The sequence below is a fragment of the Rhinoderma darwinii genome, chromosome 3, assembly GCF_050947455.1.
Source record: "Rhinoderma darwinii isolate aRhiDar2 chromosome 3, aRhiDar2.hap1, whole genome shotgun sequence".
Taxonomy (NCBI): Eukaryota; Metazoa; Chordata; class Amphibia; order Anura; family Rhinodermatidae; genus Rhinoderma; species Rhinoderma darwinii.
In genome coordinates this window covers 409,939,516-409,962,026 of record NC_134689.1, presented here as the reverse complement: position 1 = coordinate 409,962,026, position 22,511 = coordinate 409,939,516, and the positions used below count along the sequence as shown (strand labels likewise).

Genomic DNA, 22,511 nt, shown 5'->3' with positions numbered 1-22,511 from the left:
GATGGTACATTCAATAAAGGATACAGTTGGGCAGGAGACAGCAGCCCTGGCTGAGATCGGATGACTTCTTCTCAGCTCTTGTCCTCTGATAGGGGGTTGGGCCATGCGATGCCCCCGCTGCAGCGCCCCTGCGGCATCTCCTCTGGCCGGCCCTCCCTCCCCCAGAATCTCCCGAAACCCTAGCCGCTGACCCTGCTTCTTTACCTGATCCCAGCTGAAGCACAGGCGAAGCGGTGCATGGTCCCAGATCCGCGATGTAGGCCGCACGCAGAGTGCCTGTGCGGCCCATCTCAACAGCGCAGGCCTGATGGTAAGCTACCATGGCTGCCATGTCCTCAGGAGCCACCCCGCCCCCATCGGAGCTCAGTGGGCGGGTAGCAGAGGCGCCATGCACCACCTGGCTGACAGCCGGCGGCACAACACTCCGGTCGGTACCCGGGTGAGTAGCAGGGAGGCGCACAGCATTGGGAGGGATGCCGGACACAGACGGAGGGATAGGGGGAACCACCTCCCCCGAGGATGTTGACGGCGAAACAGGCCGGGCCTGGCCTGTGTGCCTCCCTCCGCTGACGGGGAGAGCAGCCCCTGCTGAGCGGTCAGCCCTGGGAAGGGGACTGGGGCTTAAACTAACGGGAGGGCGGGTGATTCCCTGTGGCCTACCTCTAGTCTCTCCAGCCGCGGGTCCAAGTCCAGGAGCCGTTGCAGCATCCTCACTGTCTTTCCTTCTCAACAGGTCCTCCAGCCAGGTGGTGCCTTCGACTGCCACCCGCCATGCCACTTGCTGCAAAAGCTCATCAGCCATGCTGGAAAGAAAAGGAAAGAGACAGAGATGAAGGAAGAAAAAGGGAAAGAAAATCTCATCACCACACGGAGTGTAACTACAAGGTGTTACTTCACGCTGCAGCAGAAGGTAAAGAGGGGGCACTGCCCTTGAACCCTACCCTATATCCCTTATGCCACTCCACCTTTAGCACATTGGCCCAATTGAATGGTCACCCGTAGAGGACAAGTGATGGAGATCGGGACACAAACACCCCAGATCAAGGATAAAGGAATGGCTCTCAAGTGATAAGGTCGTGAGTGGAGAACCCCTTTAAATGAAGCAAAATCTCTTTATGTGGTTGCCGACACTTGACGTTTATGCACGTTACTTAAGTTTAAAAGCCACGCGCTGTCACGGGCGGTGGGCGGATGCAGTGGCATCGCTAGCACCAGAGGGTGCTCCGATGCTAGCAACAGCCACATTCACTTGTATGTGCGTCCTTAGGACGCAGATACAAATGAATACTATAGGCTGCAGGCCACGTTAGGCCTGCAGAATATAAGGCGCTGGGTAGACTCCCTGCGCAGGCCAGCGTGATGATGTTACATCATCACGCCGGTCTGCACATGCGTCCTGCCCAAGAGGCAGTGTAGCCCTCCGTCCTTCATGGGAACGGGGCAAGGTAAGTGTGGTAATATACAGGGAGGAATGCTGCAGGGCCGGCGTCAGCACCCAGCGAACCCAGGCAAGTGCCGGGACCCACCACCCTTGTGGGGCCCACTAGGCCACCGGGTTCTGTCGCTGCTGTCGTCACGGCATCACTGTCCATATATGGAGAGTGATGTTGGGAGGAGAGAATGAGACCCAGGCAGAGTGCTAGCGGCTCTGCTCCTGGACTCTGTCTCTGGGGAAGCCCCTGACATCACTGTCCAAATATGGACAGTGATGTCAGAGGGAGAGGAGGAAAAGGAGTCCGAGCCAGAGCACTACAAGCAGCTCTGCACCGGGACTCCGTCTCTGGGGAAGCCCCTGACATCACTGTCCATATATGGACAGTGATGTCAGGAGGAGAGAAGGAGTCTCAGGCACAGCGCTACAAGCGGCTCTGCTCCGGCACTCCGTCTCTGGGAAAGCCCCTGACATCAATGTCCATATATGGCCAGTGAAATCAGAGGGAGAGAAGGAGTCCCAGGTAGAGCGCAAGCGGCTCTGCTCTGGGTCTCCGTCTCTGGGGAAGCCCCTGACATCACTGTCCATATATGGACAGTGATGCCAGGGAGAGAAGGAGTCCCAGGCAGAGTGCTACAAGCGGCTTTGCTCCGGGACTCTGCTTCTGTGTAAGCCCCTGACATCACTGTCCATATATGGACAGTGTTGTCAGAGCAGAGCAGTGTCCCAGGCAGAGTGCTAGTAGCACTCTGCCGGGGACTATGCCTCTGGGGTTTCCCCCAGAATACACTGTCCATATATGGACAGTGATGTCAGGGGTTTCTCCTGAAGCGGAATCCCCAGCCAAAGCATCGGCAATGCTCTGGCTGGGGATTCCACTCCTACAGGGATGGGGGCTGTATGGCACTATATACAAGGGGAGGGGGCTATGTGGCACTATATACAAGGGGAGGGGGCTGTGTGGCAGTATATACAAGATGAGGGGGGATTGCTGAAAGGCAGTATATACAAGGAGAGAGGGGGATTGCTGTGTTGCAATATATCCAAGGGGAGAGGGGATTGCTGTGTGGCAGTATATACAAGGGGAGGTGGGATTGCTGTGTGTGACGTTGGGTACGTGGACCCACTGGGCCGTACCGCCTTGACGGTATGGCAGCTGGTCAACAGGACGCAGGTCATAGTCTATAGTTCGTATAGTGTACCTGTGGCAGCTCGGACAGTAGCGAGACAGGCTGGGCTGGGACTGGGCAGAAGGTAGACGTCAGGCGTGGTATACAGCACAGCACGACTTCAGCTCAATACGGCACTTAACCAGGATAGCACAGGATACAGGATACAGGTGCAGGAACAGGGAACACTGGGAACTGGGAAACACTAGGAGAACATTTGCTTAGACAAACTTTGGGTACGACAACAATGCTCAGGCCTTGCAGGAAGGGGCTGGGCCCTTCTTATAGTCCAGGGTGCTCATGGGCTAATTAAGTACAAATTTCAGGTGCGCACTGGCCCTTTAAGAGCGGGCACGAGTGGGAGAAGCGGAAGTAATCACTGGCGTCTCCTGAGGAGGAGATGGGGGCCAGCGCCCACAGTTCCATGGCTGCGGGCGTCAGGAGGTGAGTCAACCTGACGGCCCGCGGCCATGGGCATGTCAGTATCCCCCCTCTTACGCCCCCTCCTCTTGGGGCCAGAACGAGAGAGAAACTTCTTCAGGAGGGTAGGGGCACTGAGGTTCTCTTCTGGCTCCCAAGACCTCTCTTCAGGACCAAACCCCTTCCAATCCACCAAATAAAAAGTTCTTCCACCCACTCTCTTGGTGTCCAGGATCTCCTTTACCTCAAAAGTCTCTGATGAACCGCTGGTAGCCACTGCAGAAGTGGAAGTCTTGGAGTAGCGGTTCAAGATCACCGGCTTCAGCAGGGAGACATGGAAGGATTTGGGGATCTTGAGGGTAGGAGGCAGCCTAAGCTTGTAGGAAACAGGGTTGATTTGTTGCAAAATCTCAAGGGTCCGAGGAACCTGGGAGCAAACTTGTATGATGGCACCCTCAGCCGGATATTCCTAGAGGACAGCCAGACCTTAGTACCTGGAAGGAACTGGGGAGGCTCTCATCTTCTTGTGTCTGCCTTTCTCTTCATGTGGTCGACCGCCAGCAGAATAGAAGATCGAGTCTGCTGCCAGATCTGTAGAAAGTCCCTGAATGCAGAGTCAGCTGCAGGCACCTGGGACGTAGTGGGACATAGTGGAAACAGGAAGAGGTATACGAGGGTGTTGGCCATAGACAATGAAGAATGGACTCTTAGCGGTGGACTCACTAGTATGGTTATTGTAGGAGAACTCAGCCCAGGGAAGCAGCTGCACCCAGTCATCATGCTGCCTGGAGATAAAGTGTCGTAGATAGTTCTCCATAATCTGGTTTATTCTCTCGACTTGACCATTGGACTGGGGATGGTAGGCAGAGGAAAAGTCCAACTTCACACTGAGGAGTATGCAGAGGGCTCTCCAGAACTTTGAGGAGAACTGAACCCCCCCCGATCCGACACAATATGTAGAGGCAAGCCATGCAGAAGGAAGATGTGTTGGACGAAGAGGTTGACCAGTCAGGAAGCAGACGGTAGGCCGGTCCGTGGAACGAAATGAGCCATTTTGGAGAATCGGTCCACCACCACCCAGACCGTACTGCAACCAGCAGAGAGAGGCAGGTCTGTGACAAAGTCCATAGCTATATGTTGCCAAGGGGCATTGGGCACAGGCAACGGCTGGAGCAGGCCCGCTGGTTTGGAGTGGGCAACCTTATTTCCTGCGCACACCATGCAGGAGGAGACAAATTCCGTGATGTCTTTGGGCAGCGTGGGCCACCAGAACTAATGAGCGATCAGGTCTCGGGTCTTACAGACACCCGCGTGACCTGCCAATTTGGAACTGTGTCCCCAGCGGATTATTCTTCTTCTGTTTGCCAGACTCACAAAAATCCTCCCCGCGGGAATGTCTCTAACTTGCAGAGAGTTGACAGGTATGGTGCAGGATGGGTTAATGATACTTTGTGAAGACTCCATAGTGTCCTCTGTCTCGAATGACCTGGACAAGGCATCTGTCCTCACATTCTTGTCGGCCGGACGGTAGTGGAGCTCAAACTGGAACTGGCAAACTGGCAAAGAACAGCGACCACCTGGCCTGACGAGGATTTAGTCGTTGGGCTGTCTGGAGATAAGTGAGGTTCTTGTGGTCCGTAAATATCAAGATGGGATGAACTGCGCCCTCTAATAGATGTCTCCACTCTTCCAGTGCCAATTTGATGGCCAGTAACTCCCGAACCCCAATAGAGTAGTTGCGTTCTGCGGAAGAGAAGAGCTTAGAGTGATAGCCACATACCATTGACTTGCCCTTGGAACCTCTCTGGAACAGGAGTGCACCAGCACTGACAGATGAGGCGTCCACCTCCAACGAGAACTGTCGAGAAACATCTGGATGATGGAGGAAAGAGGCTGACGTGAAGGCACCCTTCAGGCTATTAAATGCGGACTCTGCTTCTGGAGTCCAAACCTTGGCGTTCAGGCCTTTCTTGGTGAGGTTAGAGATAGGAGATGTCAGTGAGGAGAAGTTTGGAATGAACTGTCGGTAGAAATTGGTGAATCCCAGGAAGTGCTGTATGGCCCTCAAGCCTTGAGGGCGTGGCCATTCCAGGACGGACTTTACCTTTTCAGGATCCATCTTGAGACCTTGATTCGAGATGATGTAGCCCAGGAAGGGTAGAGCATCTTTCTCAAATATGCACTTCTCCAACTTGGCGTACAGGCAATTCTCCCTTAACCGCAGCAAAACTTCACGGACATGTCTCCGATGAGTCATTGGATCTGGAGAAAAAATCAAGATGTCATCAAGATAGACCGCAACACAAACATAGAGGAGGTCGCGGAAGATGTCATTAACAAACTCCTGGAAGACCGCGGGAGCATTATATAGGCCAAAGGGCATTACTAGATTTAAATGCAGTCTTCCATTCGTCACCCTGGAAAATCCGGATTAGGTTGTAAGCCCCACGCATGTGTAGTTTAGAAAAAATCTTGGCACCACGTATACGATCAAACAGTTCAGAGATCAATGGCAACAGATACCTATTTTTCACAGTGATCTGGTTGAGACCCGGTAGTCGATGCAAGGACGAAGAGAACCATCCTTTTTCTTGACGAAGAAGAACCCGGTTCCTGCCATGGACGAAGATGTCCGTATGAAGCCCCTCTCCAAGTTCTCTTTAACATAGGCGGACATGGACAGAGTCTCTGGCAAGGAGAAAGGATATACCCTACCACCGGGAAGGGAAGCACCAGGAAGTAGGTCGATAAGACAGTTATACGCCTGGTGTGGGGGCAGCGTTTCAACCTCTTTCCTGCTGAAGATGTCCGAAAATGCAGAATAATGACCAGGCAATCCTGCCAAGGACCGAGGCAAAGGAGGCTGAGCCAAACTAATCTGTACCAGGCAACGGTTGAGACACTCGGAGCCCCACTGGAGAACCTCTCCAGAATTCCAGTCCAGGACTGGGGCATGTAATCGGAGCCAAGGCCGACCCAGCAGCATGGGGTTGACGGCCTTGGGCAGGACAAAGAACGAGAGGAGCTCGGAGTGGAGGGCTCCCACTTTGAGCCTCATCAGTTTGATCACAGCTATAACTGGGTCTGGCAGAGGTAGTGCATTTACAGATGCAACCATCAATGGCCTCTCCAGAGGGGTAGTGGGCAATTGAACAAGATCCACCAGGTCTCTACGAATGAAATTAGCGGCGGATCCAGAGTCCAGATACGCAGAGACCTGATGCGTTTTCTCGCCAGACACTATGGTCATGGGAAAGGACAATTTAGACGAAAGTCCTACTTTACCCAAGGTTGTCTCTCCCACCAACCCTAGGCTCTGGGGCTTTTGAGGACACAGGCGCACAAGATGGCCTCCGAGGCAGCAATATAGACAGAATCCCGAGATGCGTCTGCGTTGTCTCTCCTGGATAGATAGCTTAAACTGGTCCGTCCTTACCGACTCCTTAGGAGGATCGGCATCAGAAGACAGCAGGTGTTCCTGCAAAGTAGGGACCGGACTAGGGAGTCCTTTCTCCCAACGAGCTTCTTGGAGCCGTTCTCGGATCCTTATATCAATCCAGGCGGCCAGAAGGATGAGGTTATCCAGGGTAGACGGTAGATCTCGGGCGGCAAGTTCGTCCTTAATCTTAGGAGAATGTAGCCACCAGGGCCTTTCACAAGAGTTCTCCTGCCAGGGTGCAGAAGTGGATGGCGTACTCGCCCACAGAGGTGTCTCCTTGGCGTAGATTCAGCAAGGAGGCCGCTGCAGACGAGATTCGTCCAGTCTCCTCAAACACCGTGAAAAATGTCCGGAGGAGCCCCTGGATGTCACGGGTCTCTTGTCCTTGTCTCTCCCAGATAGGATTCGCCCATGCAAGGGCCCTGCCAGTGAGGAGAGAGATGATGAAAGCGACCCTTGCGCCATCAGACGAGAATGCCCCTGCATACAGGCTAAAGTGGATCTGGCACTGGTTCAAAAATCCATGACAGGTCCCTGCATCTCCATCATAGCCGTCAGGAAGTGGCAAAGAAAATCAGGGATCAACACTGCCAGGAGGTGTAGTCAGAGGATCAACACTGCCAGGAGGTGTAGTAGGAGGAACGGCAGCTAGCGCCTCTTGCCGACGTGTGATAATGTCCAAGGCCTGGAGGAGTTGATCCTGTCGAGACCGGATGTCTAGCATATCCGCCCGCATCTCTTGTGACATCATCTTGGTCTTGGATCGACCAGCGGGGTCCATGGCCTGAGCGTACTGTCACGTTGTCACGACGAACTGAGCTGCTCCACGACGGGATCCTTGTGTAGGCCGGCGTCATCCTGTAGCCTAGTACAGAGTTTCCCAACCTTTTCGGACTCAAGGCATCCATGGAAAAATCTAATTTCCTTAGGGCACCCCTACCAAAAATTGCTTTGAGAAAGACAGAAAACGGCTAAAAACAAGCACTACACTCGTAAGGTATGTTCACACAGCGTTTCTTGTAAGGCAAAAAAAAATCTGCCTCAAAATTCCTTCAGGAAGTGACAGCGTTGTTTGACCTTTTTTTTTTTGTTGTGTTTTTTTTAAGCCGTTGAAGCTAATGCAAAAAACGGAGGAAAAAAAGCTCCAAACAAGCAGGTATTTTCTGCCTCCTATTCATTTTAATTGGAGCTCAGAGGTGGAAATCACTTGATGACTATCAGCCCCCCGCTCACAGTAAAATTACCATCAGCCCCAAACTCACAGTAAAATGACCATCAGCCCCCCACTCACAGTAAAATGACCATCAGCCCAGCACTCACAGTAGAATGACCATCAGCCCGCCATTCACAGATTCCCCCTGTAGATAGTTCCACACAACCTCCTTGTAGGTAGTGCCACACTGCCCCCAGTAGATAGTGCCACACAGCCCCCTGTACGTAGTGCAACACAGCCTTCTGCAGGTAGTGCCACACAGGCCCTTTGTAGGTAGTGCCACACAGCCCCTTGTAGGTAGTGCCCCACATCCCACTGTAGATAGTGCCACACCGCCCCCTGTAGGTAGTACCACACCGCCCCCTGGTAGGTAGTACTACACAGCCCCCTTGTAGGTAGTGCCACACAGCCCCCTTGTAGGTAGTGCCACACGGCCGCCTGTAGATAGTTCCACACAGCCCCTTGTAGATAGTGCCACACAGCCCCCTTTTAGGTGGTGCCACACAGCCCACTTGTAGGTAGTTCCACACAGCCCCCTTGTAGGTAGTGCCACACAGTCCCCTTGTAGACAGTACCCCCCCCCCCTTCCTGTAGATAGCAGCATTGTAGCGCCCTGAAAGAGCAGAATCCCCGTGTGGCCAGGGATTCCGCTTCTAGAGCGCTCCGCTTGACGTTTCTGTCCATATATGGACAGTGACATCAGGAGCAACTCCTGAAGTGGAATCCTCATCCACAGCGTTGCCAACGATGTGAGCGGGCATTACACTACAGGAGAAGCACCTGTCGTCTGTGTCCATTTATGGACAGTGACGTCACTGGCTTCTCCTGTAGTGGAATCCCCAGTCACAGAGTCGGCAATGCTGTGGCCAGGGATTTCGTTTCAGGAGTTCCCCTGATGTCACTGTCCATATATGGACAGAGACATCGAGCGCTCCGACCAGGAGGGGAATCCCCGGCTACATGGGGATTCCAATCCTACAAGGAGCTACAGTGGTGCTAGTAGATAGCAGAGCAGGGAGAAACCTCCCTGCTCTGTTATAGTGGTGTCACTACCGTGTAGCAGCCGCAGCAGCTGCTAGCGGTGCCGCCGGCCATGAGGGGGCCCGTCCCGTCGGGCGGCATGAGCGCCCTCATACCCGGTGTCGCCGCTAGCAGCTGCTACACAGGTAATGATGCTAATGAGTGAAGAAGCGCCCAGGCGGAAAGGTGGCTGCTGAGTAGTCGGGCCCAGGCGCTTCTGAAACAAGCAGGGGAAGGGAGAAAGCGCAGCGTCCTCTTCCACCTGCTGGAGTGATGAGCCCTGTGCAATGGCACAGGTCACACACCCCTAAGGCCGACCCTGCATGGCGCTATCTACAGGGGGGCTTAATGGCACTATCCATATGGAGGCTGTGTGGCACGATCTACAGGGGGACTGTGTGGCACTATCTACAGGGGGGCTGTGTGGCACTATCTACAGGAGGCTGTGTGGCAGTATCTATAGGGTGTCTGTGTGTGACGCGTTCTATAGGGGGCTGTGTGTGATGCTATCTACAGGGGGTGTGTGGCGCTATCTACAGGGGGGGAGGTGGCGCTATCTACAGGGGGGCTGTATGTGACGCTATATACAGGGGGGCTGTGTGGCACTATCTACAGGGTGTCTGTGTGTGATGCTATCTACAGGGGGGGTGTGGCGCTATCTACAGGGTGGGTGTGTGGCGCTATCTATAGGGGTGGTGTGGCGCTATCTACAGCGGGTCTGTGTGGTGCTATCTACAGGGGGGTGTGGCGCTATCTACAGAAGTTGTGTGTGGCGCTGTCTACAGGGAGACTGTGTGGCGCTATCTACAGGGGGCTGTGTGTGATGCTATCTACAGGCGGCTGTATGTGGCGCTATCTACAGGGGGATGTGTGTGACACTATCTACAGGGGGATGTGTGTGACGCTATCTATAGGGGGTCTGTGTGTGGCGCTATCTACAGGGGGTGTGTAATGCTATCTACAGGGGGTGTGTGATGCTATCTACAGGGGGGGTGTGATGCTATCTACAGGGGGGGTGTGATGCTATCTACAGGGGGGGGTTTGATGCTATCTACAGGGGGATGTGTGTGACGCTATCTACAGGGGGGCTGTGTGTGGAGCTATCTACAGGGGGATGTGTGTGACACTATCTACGGGGAGTGTGTGTGACACTATCTACAGGGGGTGTGATGCTATCTACAGGGGGATGTGTGTGACGCTTTCTACAGGGGGGTGAGTGTGTGGCGCTATCTACGGGGGGTGGGTGTGATGCTATCTACAGGGGGGCTGTGTGTGACACTATCTACAGGGGGGCTGTGTGTGACGCTATCTACAGGGGGATGTGTGACACTTTCTACAGGGGGATGTGTGTGTGATGCTATCTACAGGGGGGTTGTGTGTGACGCTATCTACAAGGGGATGTGTGTGACACTATCTACAGGGGGTGTGATGCTATCTACAGGGGGATGTGTGTAACGCTTTCTACAGGGGGATGTGTGTAGCGCTATCTATAGGTAGGGTGATGCTATCATCAGGGTGTGTGTGGCGCTATCTTCAGGGGGTCTGTGTGTAGCGCTATCTATAGGTAGGGTGATGCTATCATCAGGGTGTGTGTGGCGCTATCTTCAGGGGGTCTGTGTGTGGAGCTATCTACAGGGGTCTGTGTGGCACTATCTACAGGGGGTCTGTGTGATGCTATCTACAGGGACAGTGGTGTAATGAAGGATTCTTTCATTGATGCCTATAATTGGTGTTTATAACTGTCGTCTATTTTACTGCTGGACTTGTAATATTATAGTATTTAAAAAAGTAATTAAAACGAATTTAAAATAAGTTTTCTTAGGGTATGTTCACACGAGGGCGTCCGTAACGGCTGAAATTACGGGGATGTTTCAGCCTGAAAACATCCCAGTAATTTCAGCCGTAACGGCATGTGCAGGCGCTTGAACGCCGCGTCCATTACGGACGTAATTGGCGCTGCTATTCATTGGAGTTAATGAGTAACGGCTCCAATTACGCCCAAAGAAGTGACAGGTCACTTCTTTGACGTGGGCGTCTATTTACGCGCCGTCATTTGACAGCGGCACGTAAATATACGTCTCGTGTGAACAGACAAACGTCAGCCCATTGCTTTCAATGGTCAGATGTTTGTCAGCGCTATTGAGGCGCTATTTTCGGACGTAATTCGGGGCAAAAACGCCCGAATTACGTCCGTAATTAGTGCGTGTGAACATACCCTTATTCTCTTATTTAGTTGCTATATTAGCGTTTACTGGGGGTATTACTTTTGGTCATCAGATCGCCATTCATTGATGGAGACTTGCCCTGCCCCCTATTTGCACCACTCAGGAGCTACCAAGACTTAGAGGGAACATTAGTCATAAGCGGCTAGAGGTTGCCACATCATGACGAACATAGACCGCATGCTGATCACGTGGGCACAAGTGTGCCAGTGCGATCAGGTGCGAGCAACAGCTGTAAAACACAGCCACAGCCCCACTCTAACGGCAGAGATCAGAGAAACTTCGGTTACCGCCTTGAATGCCCCGATCAAAGCTGATTGCGGCATTCAAAGGGAAAAAAAAGTGGGAACCCCCTTTGATTGTGTCACAGGGAATCCCTGTGATGCGATCAACGGACATACCTTATAAGGACAGACACCCAGGGTCCATTGAAGGACCCCAGGGCTGTCCTACCATATTTCCTGTTGTTAGGGTATACTTAGGTACTATAAATACACAGGCTAATATAGATATCGGCCTATACATTACAGTTAAAAAATAGAAATCGAAATTAAAAATCCCCCTATGGGTTTAAAAAAAAACAACGAAAATTTATTTTAAAAAGTTCAATTAAAAAAAAATCTGTAAAAAATACACAAATTCGCATTTCTTACAATAAATAAACTTCATTAGATATAAGTCCCAAAAATAAACTAATGTACACATATTTTATATCGTGATGACCGTAACAACCTGCATTACAAATTTATAGCGCCATTTATGATGATCTGTAAATGCAAAAAATAAAAAACTGCAGCGGTACAGCTTTTTTCTGCATTTTCGCCACAAAATTTTATATAAATTAAACGATAATGTAAATGTGCCAAAAAATGGCACCTACATAAAGTACAACTCGTCCCGCTACAGCTACGTTGAGAAAAATTTAAAAAGTTATATAAAAGAAACCTTCAGCACGGTTAGATGTAGTAATCTGGAGGAACCTATGGGGGCAGTGTAACATTTTGCTGACTAGATTTTCTCCGCAACCTACACAGCGGCCATGTACATGAATGTATTTGTAAAGACGGTAATACAGCGCCCCTACAGGCTGCAGTAAGAACATCAGCACTTAAACAACGCATGCGCAGCAAGCTTACATGCCGCGCATGTGTAAGCTGCCGTGCAGGTTCATCACAGCCGCGGTGAGGGACGCTGCAAGCAGGGTGCAGCAAGATGGCGTCTGCTGCGGCTCCGAACGGCGGCGGAATGGAGGTGGACGGCGCTGGTGAGTACGTCCTCGGTTATTTGAGCAGTGTGATAATGAGAAAGCGCGGCTAGGTGAGGAGGTAGAGCGGCGCTGGTGACAGGGCCAGCAGAAGCATTCCTGCTGGACATGGTCCAGTCTACCGCTCTGCCGGAGGAGGATAGGTGTGTCCAGAATCTCTAGCTGTGATTGGCCGATAGACCTGTCTGTTAACTATAGAGGAACTGACGTCGTTGTAGTGTTATTTTTCTGTGAATGAAGCGTTTTTATGGCGGTTTTTCATGTCATGGGGGATGCGGTTATTGTGTTATTGCAGCTCTCGGGCATTCTAATGGCTCCTGTGTCCTGAACATCATGTGCCAGTCTTCGGTGCCCATTGTACCAGTTCCCAGGCAATGCTGAGGAGCACTGCCCATAGACTCCTCTATAATTCAGCCATGAACCCTCTACTGGTGTCATCCAGGCTGAAAATATACTGGTCTCTGTAGCTTTACCCCCCCCCCCCCCCTTCCTATATTTCGACACCCTTGCACTCACTGAATTACCAAGATTCTCACATAATACAGCTACAAAGTGTACCGATCCTGTATTATACTCCAGAGCTGCACTCACTATTCTGCTGGTGGAGTCACTGTGTACATACATTCCATTACTTATCCTGTACTGATCCTGAGTTACATCCTGTATTATTCTCCAGAGCTGCTCTCACTATTCTGCTGGTGGAGTCACTGTGTACATACATGACATTACTTATCCTGTACTGATCCGGAGTTACAGCCTGTATTATACTCCAGAGCTGCTCTCACTATTCTGCTGGTGGAGTCACTGTGTACATACATTACATTACTTATCCTGTACTGATCCTGAGTTACACCCTGTATTATACTCCAGAGCTGCACTCACTATTCTGCTGGTGGAGACACTGTGTACATACATTACATTACTCATCCTGTACTGATCCTAAATTACATCCTGTATTATACTCCAGAGCTGCACTCACTATTCTGCTGGTGGAGTCACTGTGTACATACATTACATTACTTATCCTGTACTGATCCTGAGTTACATCCCGTATTATACTCCAGATCTGCACTCACTATTCTGCTGGTGGAGTCACTGTGTACATACATTACTGATCCTGAGTTACAGCCTGTATTATACTCCAGAGCTGCACTCACTATTCTGCTGGTGGAGTCACTGTGTACATACATTACATTACTTATCCTGTACTGATCCTAAATTACATCCTGTATTATACTCCAGATCTGCACTCACTATTCTGCTGGTGGAGTCACTGTGTACATACATTACATTACTTATCCTGTACTGATCCTGAGTTACATCCTGTATTATGCCCCAGAGCTGCACTCACTATTCTGCTGGTGGAGACACTGTGTACATACATTACATTACTTATCCTGTACTGATCCTGAGTTACATCCTGTATTATACTCCAGAGCTGCACTCACTATTCTGCTGGTGGAGTCACTGTGTACATACATTACATTACTTATCCTGTACTGATCCTGAGTTACATCCCGTATTATACTCCAGATCTGCACTCACTATTCTGCTGGTGGAGTCACTGTGTACATACATTACATTACTTATCCTGTACTGATCCTGTTACAGCCTGTATTATACTCCAGAGCTGCACTCACTATTCTGCTGGTGGAGTCACTGTGTACATACATTACATTACTTATCCTGTACTGATCCTGAGTTACAGCCTGTATTATACTCCAGAGCTGCACTCACTATTCTGCTGGTGGAGTCACTGTGTACATACATTACATTACTTATCCTGTACTGATCCTGAGTTACATCCTGTATTATACTCCAGAGCTGCACTCGCTATTCTGGTGGTGGAGTCACTGTGTACATACATTACATTACTTATCCTGTACTGATCCTGAGTTACATCCTGTATTATACTCCAGAGCTGCACTCACTATTCTGCTGGTGGAGTCACTGTGTACACGTATGACATTACTTATCCTGTACTGATCCTAAATTACATCCTGTATTATACTCCAGAGCTGCACTCACTATTCTGCTGGTGGAGTCACTGTGTACATACATTACATTACTTATCCTGTACTGATCCTGAGTTACATCCCGTATTATACTCCAGATCTGCACTCACTATTCTGCTGGTGGAGTCACTGTGTACATACATTACTGATCCTGAGTTACAGCCTGTATTATACTCCAGAGCTGCACTCACTATTCTGCTGGTGGAGTCACTGTGTACATACATTACATTACTTATCCTGTACTGATCCTAAATTACATCCTGTATTATACTCCAGATCTGCACTCACTATTCTGCTGGTGGAGTCACTGTGTACATACATTACATTACTTATCCTGTACTGATCCTGAGTTACATCCTGTATTATGCCCCAGAGCTGCACTCACTATTCTGCTGGTGGAGACACTGTGTACATACATTACATTACTTATCCTGTACTGATCCTGAGTTACATCCTGTATTATACTCCAGAGCTGCACTCACTATTCTGCTGGTGGAGTCACTGTGTACATACATTACATTACTTATCCTGTACTGATCCTGAGTTACATCCCGTATTATACTCCAGATCTGCACTCACTATTCTGCTGGTGGAGTCACTGTGTACATACATTAACAGGATCAGTACAGGATAAGTAATGTAATGTATGTACACAGTGACTCCAGCAGCAGAATAGTGAGTGCAGCTCTGGAGTATAATACAGGCTGTAACAGGATCAGTACAGGATAAGTAATGTACAGCCTGTATTATACTCCAGAGCTGCACTCACTATTCTGCTGGTGGAGTCACTGTGTACATACATTACATTACTTATCCTGTACTGATCCTGAGTTACAGCCTGTATTATACTCCAGAGCTGCACTCACTATTCTGCTGGTGGAGTCACTGTGTACATACATTACATTACTTATCCTGTACTGATCCTGAGTTACATCCTGTATTATACTCCAGAGCTGCACTCGCTATTCTGGTGGTGGAGTCACTGTGTACATACATTACATTACTTATCCTGTACTGATCCTGAGTTACATCCTGTATTATACTCCAGAGCTGCACTCACTATTCTGCTGGTGGAGTCACTGTGTACACGTATGACATTACTTATCCTGTACTGATCCTAAATTACATCCTGTATTATACTCCAGATCTGCACTCACTATTCTGCTGGTGGAGTCACTGTGTACATACATTACATATCCTGTACTGATCCTGAGTTACAGCCTGTATTATACTCCAGAGCTGCACTCACTATTCTGCTGGTGGAGTGACTGTGTACATACATAACATTACTTATCCTGTACTGATCCTAAATTACATCCTGTATTATACTCCAGAGCTGCACTCACTATTCTGCTGGTGGAGTCACTGTGTACATACATTACTTATCCTGTACTGATCCTGAGTTACAGCCTGTATTATACTCCAGAGCTGCACTCACTATTCTGCTGGTGGAGTCACTGTGTACATACATTACATTACTTATCCTGTACTGATCCTAAATTACATCCTGTATTATACTCCAGAGCTGCACTCACTATTCTGCTGGTGGAGTGACTGTGTACATACATTACATTACTTATCCTGTACTGATCCTGAGTTACAGCCTGTATTATACTCCAGAGCTGCACTCACTATTCTGCTGGTGGAGTCACTGTGTACATACATTACATTACTTATCCTGTACTGATCCTAAGTTACAGCCTGTATTATACTCCAGAGCTGCACTCACTATTCTGCTGGAGTCACTGTGTACATACATTACATTACTTATCCTGTACTGATCCTGAGATACATCCTGTATTATACTCCAGAGCTGCACTCACTATTCTGCTGGTGGAGTCACTGGATCAGTACAGGATAAGTAATGTAATGTATGTACACAGAGTTACATCCTGTATTATACTCCAGAGCTGCACTCACTATTCTGCTGGTGGAGTCACTGTGTACATACATTACATTACTTATCCTGTACTGATCCTGAGTTACATCCTGTATTATACTCCAGAGCTGCACTCGCTATTCTGCTGGTGAAGTCACTCTGTACATACATTACTTATCCTGTACTGATCCTGAGTTACATCCTGTATTATACTCCAGAGCTGCACTCACTATTCTGCTGGTGGAGTCACTGTGTACATATATTACATTACTTATCCTGTACTGATCCTGAGTTACATCCTGTATTATACTCCAGAGCTGCACTCACTATTCTGCTGGTGGAGTCACTGTGTACATACATTATATTACTTATCCTGTACTTATCCTGAGTTACATCCTGTATTATACTCCAGAGCTGCACTCACTATTCTGCTGGTGAAGTCACTCTGTACATACATTACTTATCCTGTACTGATCCTGAGTTACATCCTGTATTATACTCCAGAGCTGCACTCACTATTCTGCTGGTGGAGTCACTGTGTACATACATTATATTACTTATCCTGTACTGATCCTGAGTTACATCCTGTATTATACTCCAGAGCTGCACTCACTATTCTGCTGGTGTAGTCACTGTGCACATACATTACTTATCCTGTACTGATCCTGAGTTACACCCTGTATTATACTCCAGAGCTGCACTCACTATTCTGCTGGTGGAGTCACTGTGTACATACATTACATTACTTATCCTGTACTGATCCTGAGTTACATCCTGTATTATACTCCAGAGCTGCACTCACAATCATGCTGTAGTGATTTTATTCTTAACCCTTGTCTCCCTGCAGTTCTCCCCACGGTAATGGCTCAGGGAGTCACTGGCAGCGTGGCTGTGGCTCTTCACCCCCTGGTGATCCTTAATATCTCCGACCACTGGATCCGCATGAGGTCACAGGAAGGACGCCCCGTCCAGGGTAAGAAGAGCCGCCACCTTCTCCTCGGTGCCCCCGTCACCTCCGCTGAATGCTCAGCTCTTGTTTTCCTTCTCTTCGTGCAGTGATCGGCGCTCTCATCGGCAAACAGGAGGGAAGGAACATCGAGGTGATGAACTCGTTCGAGCTTCTGTCCCAGATCAACGATGAGAAGATCATCATCAACAAGGAGTATTACTACACCAAGGAGGAGCAGTGTGAGCAGCGGGGCCGGGGAGGGAGGGGCCTGGGGGCAACGACCGTGTATTATAGCGCCAAGCTACAGTCAGCAGTCAAGATACAAAGCAGTAGGGGGCGCCATTTTGCTAGGTACATCATGGGGCTCCAATGGAGGAGATCAGGGAAACCTTTAACCCTTTATACACGGAGATGAATACTGATCTGTGTACATAGGAGTAAAGAAGCGGTGGGATCGGCAGACAGGTCGGGGTCGTCTTCTTGTATTTGGGTATACCTGTCACATAGACACCCCAGAACTTTCTAGTAAATATATAGATGTCACCTGTGACCCAAACATTCAGGTGCCCGGCGTCCCCCAGACTCTGGGTTTTTTACATTTGGCTTTCCTCTGTTGCTCCGCAGTTAAGCAGGTGTTTAAAGACATGGAGTTCCTGGGCTGGTACACGACAGGAGGTCCCCCCGACCCATCCGACATTCACGTTCACAAACAGGTACCAGAAATCTACATATAATGTCTAAAATCCGTGTCTCAAGTCACATCCAGAGCTGCAATCATGATTCTGCTGTTACATCGTGTCTTATGCTCCAGTCGCATCCAGAGCTGCATTCACAATTCTGCTGCTACATCCCGTTTTAGGCTATGTTTACACGGCATACGTTAAGGCTAATTTCAAGAGGAAACGGCCTCTGAATCCAGGCGTTTTTGAAGCATTTATGAAGTGTCAATGGGAAATATCTGCTTGTAAAACGGCCGCAGACGTGACCTGTTACTTCTTTTTTAGGAATCGTATATTTTAGAGGGGTTTTTAATCCAGCAGTGAAAAAATACTCCTCGTATACTACACACTGGAGGAGATTTATCACAACTGGTGCAAAGGAAAAATGTGGAATAGTTACCCATGGCAGCCAATCGGATTCCACCTTTCATTTTTCCTTTGCACCAGATTGGTTGCCATGGGTAACTGCTCCACATTTTTCCTTTGCACCAGTTTCGATAAATCTCCTCCAGTGTATTTACCATTGATCGCTGGGAAGCCGCTTGCAGACGTATTTCATGTGGATTTTGGAGCGTTTTACGCTATGAAATCCACCTGAAAAAATGCTGTGTGAACATGGCCTTATACTCAAGTTATATCCAGAGCTGCATTCACAATTCTGCCACTTGTAATAGGTCAGACATAACCCCTACAGCCGATCTAAGAACTTATAATGAGGGGCACGTTCTTATACAATGTTTGAGATAAACACTACATCTCCCACAATACACCACAGCAGAACAGGCCTGGTACAGACACTGAACCAGCAGGGGGCGAGCATCCTGAGAGTTACCAGGGAGGCAGCAGAATACATATGTTGACATGAGGCAGTGTGTAGCCTGCAGTTGAGCAGAGCTGTTTCTGTTGCGATGCCGTTCTCGGCTCTTTCCCTCATTAACACTTCTGGGTATTCGTGGCTTCTTAGCTCCTCCCCTCTCATTCCTCCAGGTGTGTGAGATCATCGAGTCGCCGCTCTTCCTGAAGCTGAACCCTATGACCAAGCACACTGATGTAAGTAGCGGGCACTGCCAGCCTCCCCCCCCCCCCCCTATGTACCGCATGGTCGTGTCCTGTGTAACGCTCTCATGTCCTCCGCAGCTTCCGGTCAGTGTGTACGAATCGGTGATTGACATCGTGAATGGAGAGGTGGGTCCGACCCTATTCTTATTATCAGGGGTATGAGGGTGACCATAGACGGGCACATATCTCACTCCCCTAGACATAGCGGGTGGTAACATGACGCCACCAATCGGCTAGCACCAGGGGGAGCAGCCGCTAAACCAGCAGGTCCGATGTTTGGAGACCTTTCCTCGCTTATGTCTGTTCTCCTTCCCAGGCCACCATGTTGTTGGCTGAGCTCCCGTACACCCTCGCCACAGAAGAAGCAGAAAGAATCGGCGTTGACCACGTCGCTCGAATGACGGCCACCGGGAGCGGGGAAAACTCTACAGGTGAGGGCTGGGAGTGCTGCTGCTTTCATATACAGATGTAGCAGAGCTGTGATGGTCATCGGTGGAACTCACTGGGTTGAAGTGGAAAGCCAGTGATTAGAACTGGAAACCTACAGGGCCCCATTCCCCAAAACTGTCAGAACAGAAGCTCGGGGAGATGATGGGGTGCCATGGCAGCCGGGGGGCATCTGAGGGCATAATACATGGCAGTACAGGAGTAGTGGAGTGTGTAGTGTAAGCGATCAGCGAATCACATGTGGAGTCCCAAAAACGGACCAAAATAAATGTTTTTTTTTCTGTAAACACGTAAAAAAACGAAAAAAAAAAAAAAAAAAAAGTTTTTGTGCAAAAGTAATAAAACCTAAAAATAACAAATCTGATAACCGCAGAATAAAAGTAACGTAGTTTATACCGCGCAGTGAATGCTGTAAAAACGCCCAAAAAACAAAGCCGGCATATGGCTGGGAGTACACATAACTATAACGCTAAACCTGGCTCTGCTACATCTTTCACATGAATCTGAAGTAACGACCTTTGTTCTGTCGTTGTAGTGGCGGAACATCTCATCGCTCAGCACAGCGCCATCAAGATGTTGCACAGCAGAGTCCGCCTCATCCTGGAGTATGTGAGAGCGGCTGAAGCAGGTAAATGTACAGATCTGGCGCCGCTCGTCCACTCCATCCAGAAATATCCCGCTGATCGCTGCGCTGTTCTCATTTTGTAGGTGAAGTTCCCTTTAACCATGAAATCCTGCGTGAAGCCTCCGCTCTGTGTCACTGCCTCCCCGTCCTCAGCACGGATAAGTTCAAGATGGATTTCTATGACGTGAGTATGGTAGCAATGTTCACACGCCCCCTGATGGTAAATCACAGAATTACAAGTTAGGCTGCGTTCACATCTGCGTCAGGGCTCCGTTCCGTAGCAGACTACGGTATTCATTCTGTCAAAATGACTGAACCCCTGCACAACGGAGACAAATGGAACCCCTGGTTTCCGTTTGTCAGTCAGGGCTCCGTTCCGACAGAAAATTTTGACGGAACGTTGCCCTGCCGCAGGTGTGAACGCGGCCTTAGTGACATTATTTTTGCCCTTTATTTGGAGTCGCATGACTCTGTGTAGTCATGGCAATACACTAGCGCAGTAAAGGGGGGCTGTACTTTTCAATACCTCACCATTTTGAAGATCTCTGCTTGCAGTCAGTGAATGGCGACATTCTTGTTTACATCTAAAGGTTGAAAAGTTCTACAGCCCTAATGCTTTTCACAGCTGAGGGTTTGCTACAATTGTATTCAGCTTAGACTCTATGAGCTAAATACATCAGAAATATCTTGTCCTTATGGTTTGTTACAATGTATCAGCGCACGTCAAATATATCAGGCCGGAGTACAGGCTGTTTACGCCTCTTGCACACGACCGTTGTGCCACTCGGGCTGGTTTTGACAGCATCTGACCCTTTTACTTTAGTGGGTGATCTGGGTCTCCGATCCGAGGAAAGATAGAACGTGTCCTATCTTTCCTCGGATCACTGATGGGACTCGGCCTGGCGCACATGGTCGTGTGCATGAGGCGTTGGTTCACAGGACTGTCTACACTGTGAGAAGGATTAGGTCTGTACAGGTTTTCAGCTGTAAACCAGGATGTTCTCATTCATTGACAGCAAGCAGAAAACTGTCTCTTGCTGTCGTCTAACCCGGTGTTACTATTTCATGGCAGCAATGTAACGATGTGGGTTTAATGTCTTACCTGGGCACCATCACCAAGACCTGTAACACCATGAACCAGTTCGTCAACAAATTCAACATCCTGTATGATCGGCAGGGGATCGGCCGGCGGATGAGGGGACTCTTCTTCTGAGACCGTCCCGCTGTATCGTGGCTTTCTGTATAAAAGGACTTTAGTGATTGGGACTGGAGCGCTGTGTTGTTATTGGGAAATAAAGATGATCACGTGACCTGTGCCCGCGGTCTTCCCTTATACCCTCAGGAGGAGCCAGGATCTGCTCATTTACCTGTGGATGCCATCAATTTATTCAATCACCCACTGTGTACGGAATTTATTTTGCGCTGGTTTTAAAGTGAAACGTTTTTATTTTTTCAGCTTATTTAGATTGGAGAGAATGGGTGATAAAATAAGCGTTTCCACGCCGATTACAATCCTGAAAGCCTCAGAATCCGATATAGAGAAACAAGGGTTAACATTGCCCATCTGATGACGGGTAGCGCCCTATTGTAACCTACCCAAAACAGAAAGGCCGTGCAAGTCCGAAGTAGCAGGATCAACTATGCAAAATTTGTACGCGTTTTAAAAGCAGCAGGGAATTCTGGGAGTCCTCACGTGTAAGGAGAACCCATCACTATGAAGGAAGATTAGAGCTTGTGGGTTGGAGTGACGCCAGTTTTTATAATGGCGCCTTAAGCCCCATCCACGTGACCGTAAAATCACCGGTAATTACCGGCCCATTAGTTTCTATTGGTCGATGGACGCTTTCCCATGCAGGAAGGTGTACGTGCCGTAGAAACTTTCCAGGGGAAAAAAAAAAATAATAGGACGTCCTATATTTTAATCTTACGGACCATGCGCTCATACTTTGTATTTACAGGCCGTGCTCCCATTAGACGGCTGTGGCGGTAATTACAGGCACGGTCGTGCGCATGGAGCCTTAGTCAGAGTAGTTGTGAGAAGCAACCGGAGTCTGTGGTGAAACATGGACAATGTGAGGAAGAAAGGAAAGGTGAGTCATGTAGCGGCAAAACATTGGGGCAGATTTAGTTTTTGCGTCTGTTGTTTTTCTTGGTGCATATATTGTTGGCCAAATCCTGATTGGCGCCATGCGCGCGTGTGGCCAACAAAACTATTTTTATGGCAGCATAACGGCTTATTCACACAAACAGAATAATCCGGGTTTTTTAATGGCCGTCACACAACTGCTTAGAAATCCATGCGTTTCGCCTCACCGCTCCTTCCTCATCAGTCCTGCGTCGTATACAATGTTGTATGAGGTGCGCTAAACTGCTGGGGTGGAGAAAAGGAGCCGAGGAGTTAGCACAATTTTTTTTTTTTTTTAACTTTTCTCTTCATTTAAATGTCCATTGATGGGAGACATATGCAAGTTCGTCTGATCGGTGGACAAGGTAGTGGCCCAGCACAGGCTTCTGACTTGCTGGACCCTGTAAAGTGAAATCTAAAACTGGCATACATTGATACATTTGTCAGGCCACGCCCTTTTCCTCAAATCCACATGTGACGATGGCCCAAGAGTTGGTTTTCTGGCATAGAACGT

The 22,511-nt window shown here is 49.1% G+C and overlaps 1 protein-coding gene across 2 annotated transcripts in view; it reads left to right on the top strand.

Annotated features, from left to right (window-relative positions):
- COPS6 (COP9 signalosome subunit 6) overlaps positions 1-21,182 on the top strand; it is a 52,379-nt gene extending 31,197 nt beyond the window's left edge. The window contains exons 1-10 of one of the 2 annotated variants that reach the window (XM_075859221.1): positions 12,062-12,179; positions 16,921-17,046; positions 17,130-17,261; positions 17,647-17,735; positions 18,729-18,791; positions 18,879-18,926; positions 19,117-19,231; positions 19,783-19,875; positions 19,956-20,056; positions 20,945-21,182. In XM_075859221.1, the coding sequence (XP_075715336.1) occupies positions 12,128-12,179; positions 16,921-17,046; positions 17,130-17,261; positions 17,647-17,735; positions 18,729-18,791; positions 18,879-18,926; positions 19,117-19,231; positions 19,783-19,875; positions 19,956-20,056; positions 20,945-21,085 (960 nt within the window). In that variant the 5' untranslated portion in view covers positions 12,062-12,127 and the 3' untranslated portion in view covers positions 21,086-21,182. Of the gene's footprint in view, positions 1-12,061; positions 12,180-16,920; positions 17,047-17,129; positions 17,262-17,646; positions 17,736-18,728; positions 18,792-18,878; positions 18,927-19,116; positions 19,232-19,782; positions 19,876-19,955; positions 20,057-20,944 lie in introns of those variants that run through there. The other variant, XM_075859222.1, reaches the window with a different exon arrangement.
- Positions 21,183-22,511: the final 1,329 nt, after the last annotated feature.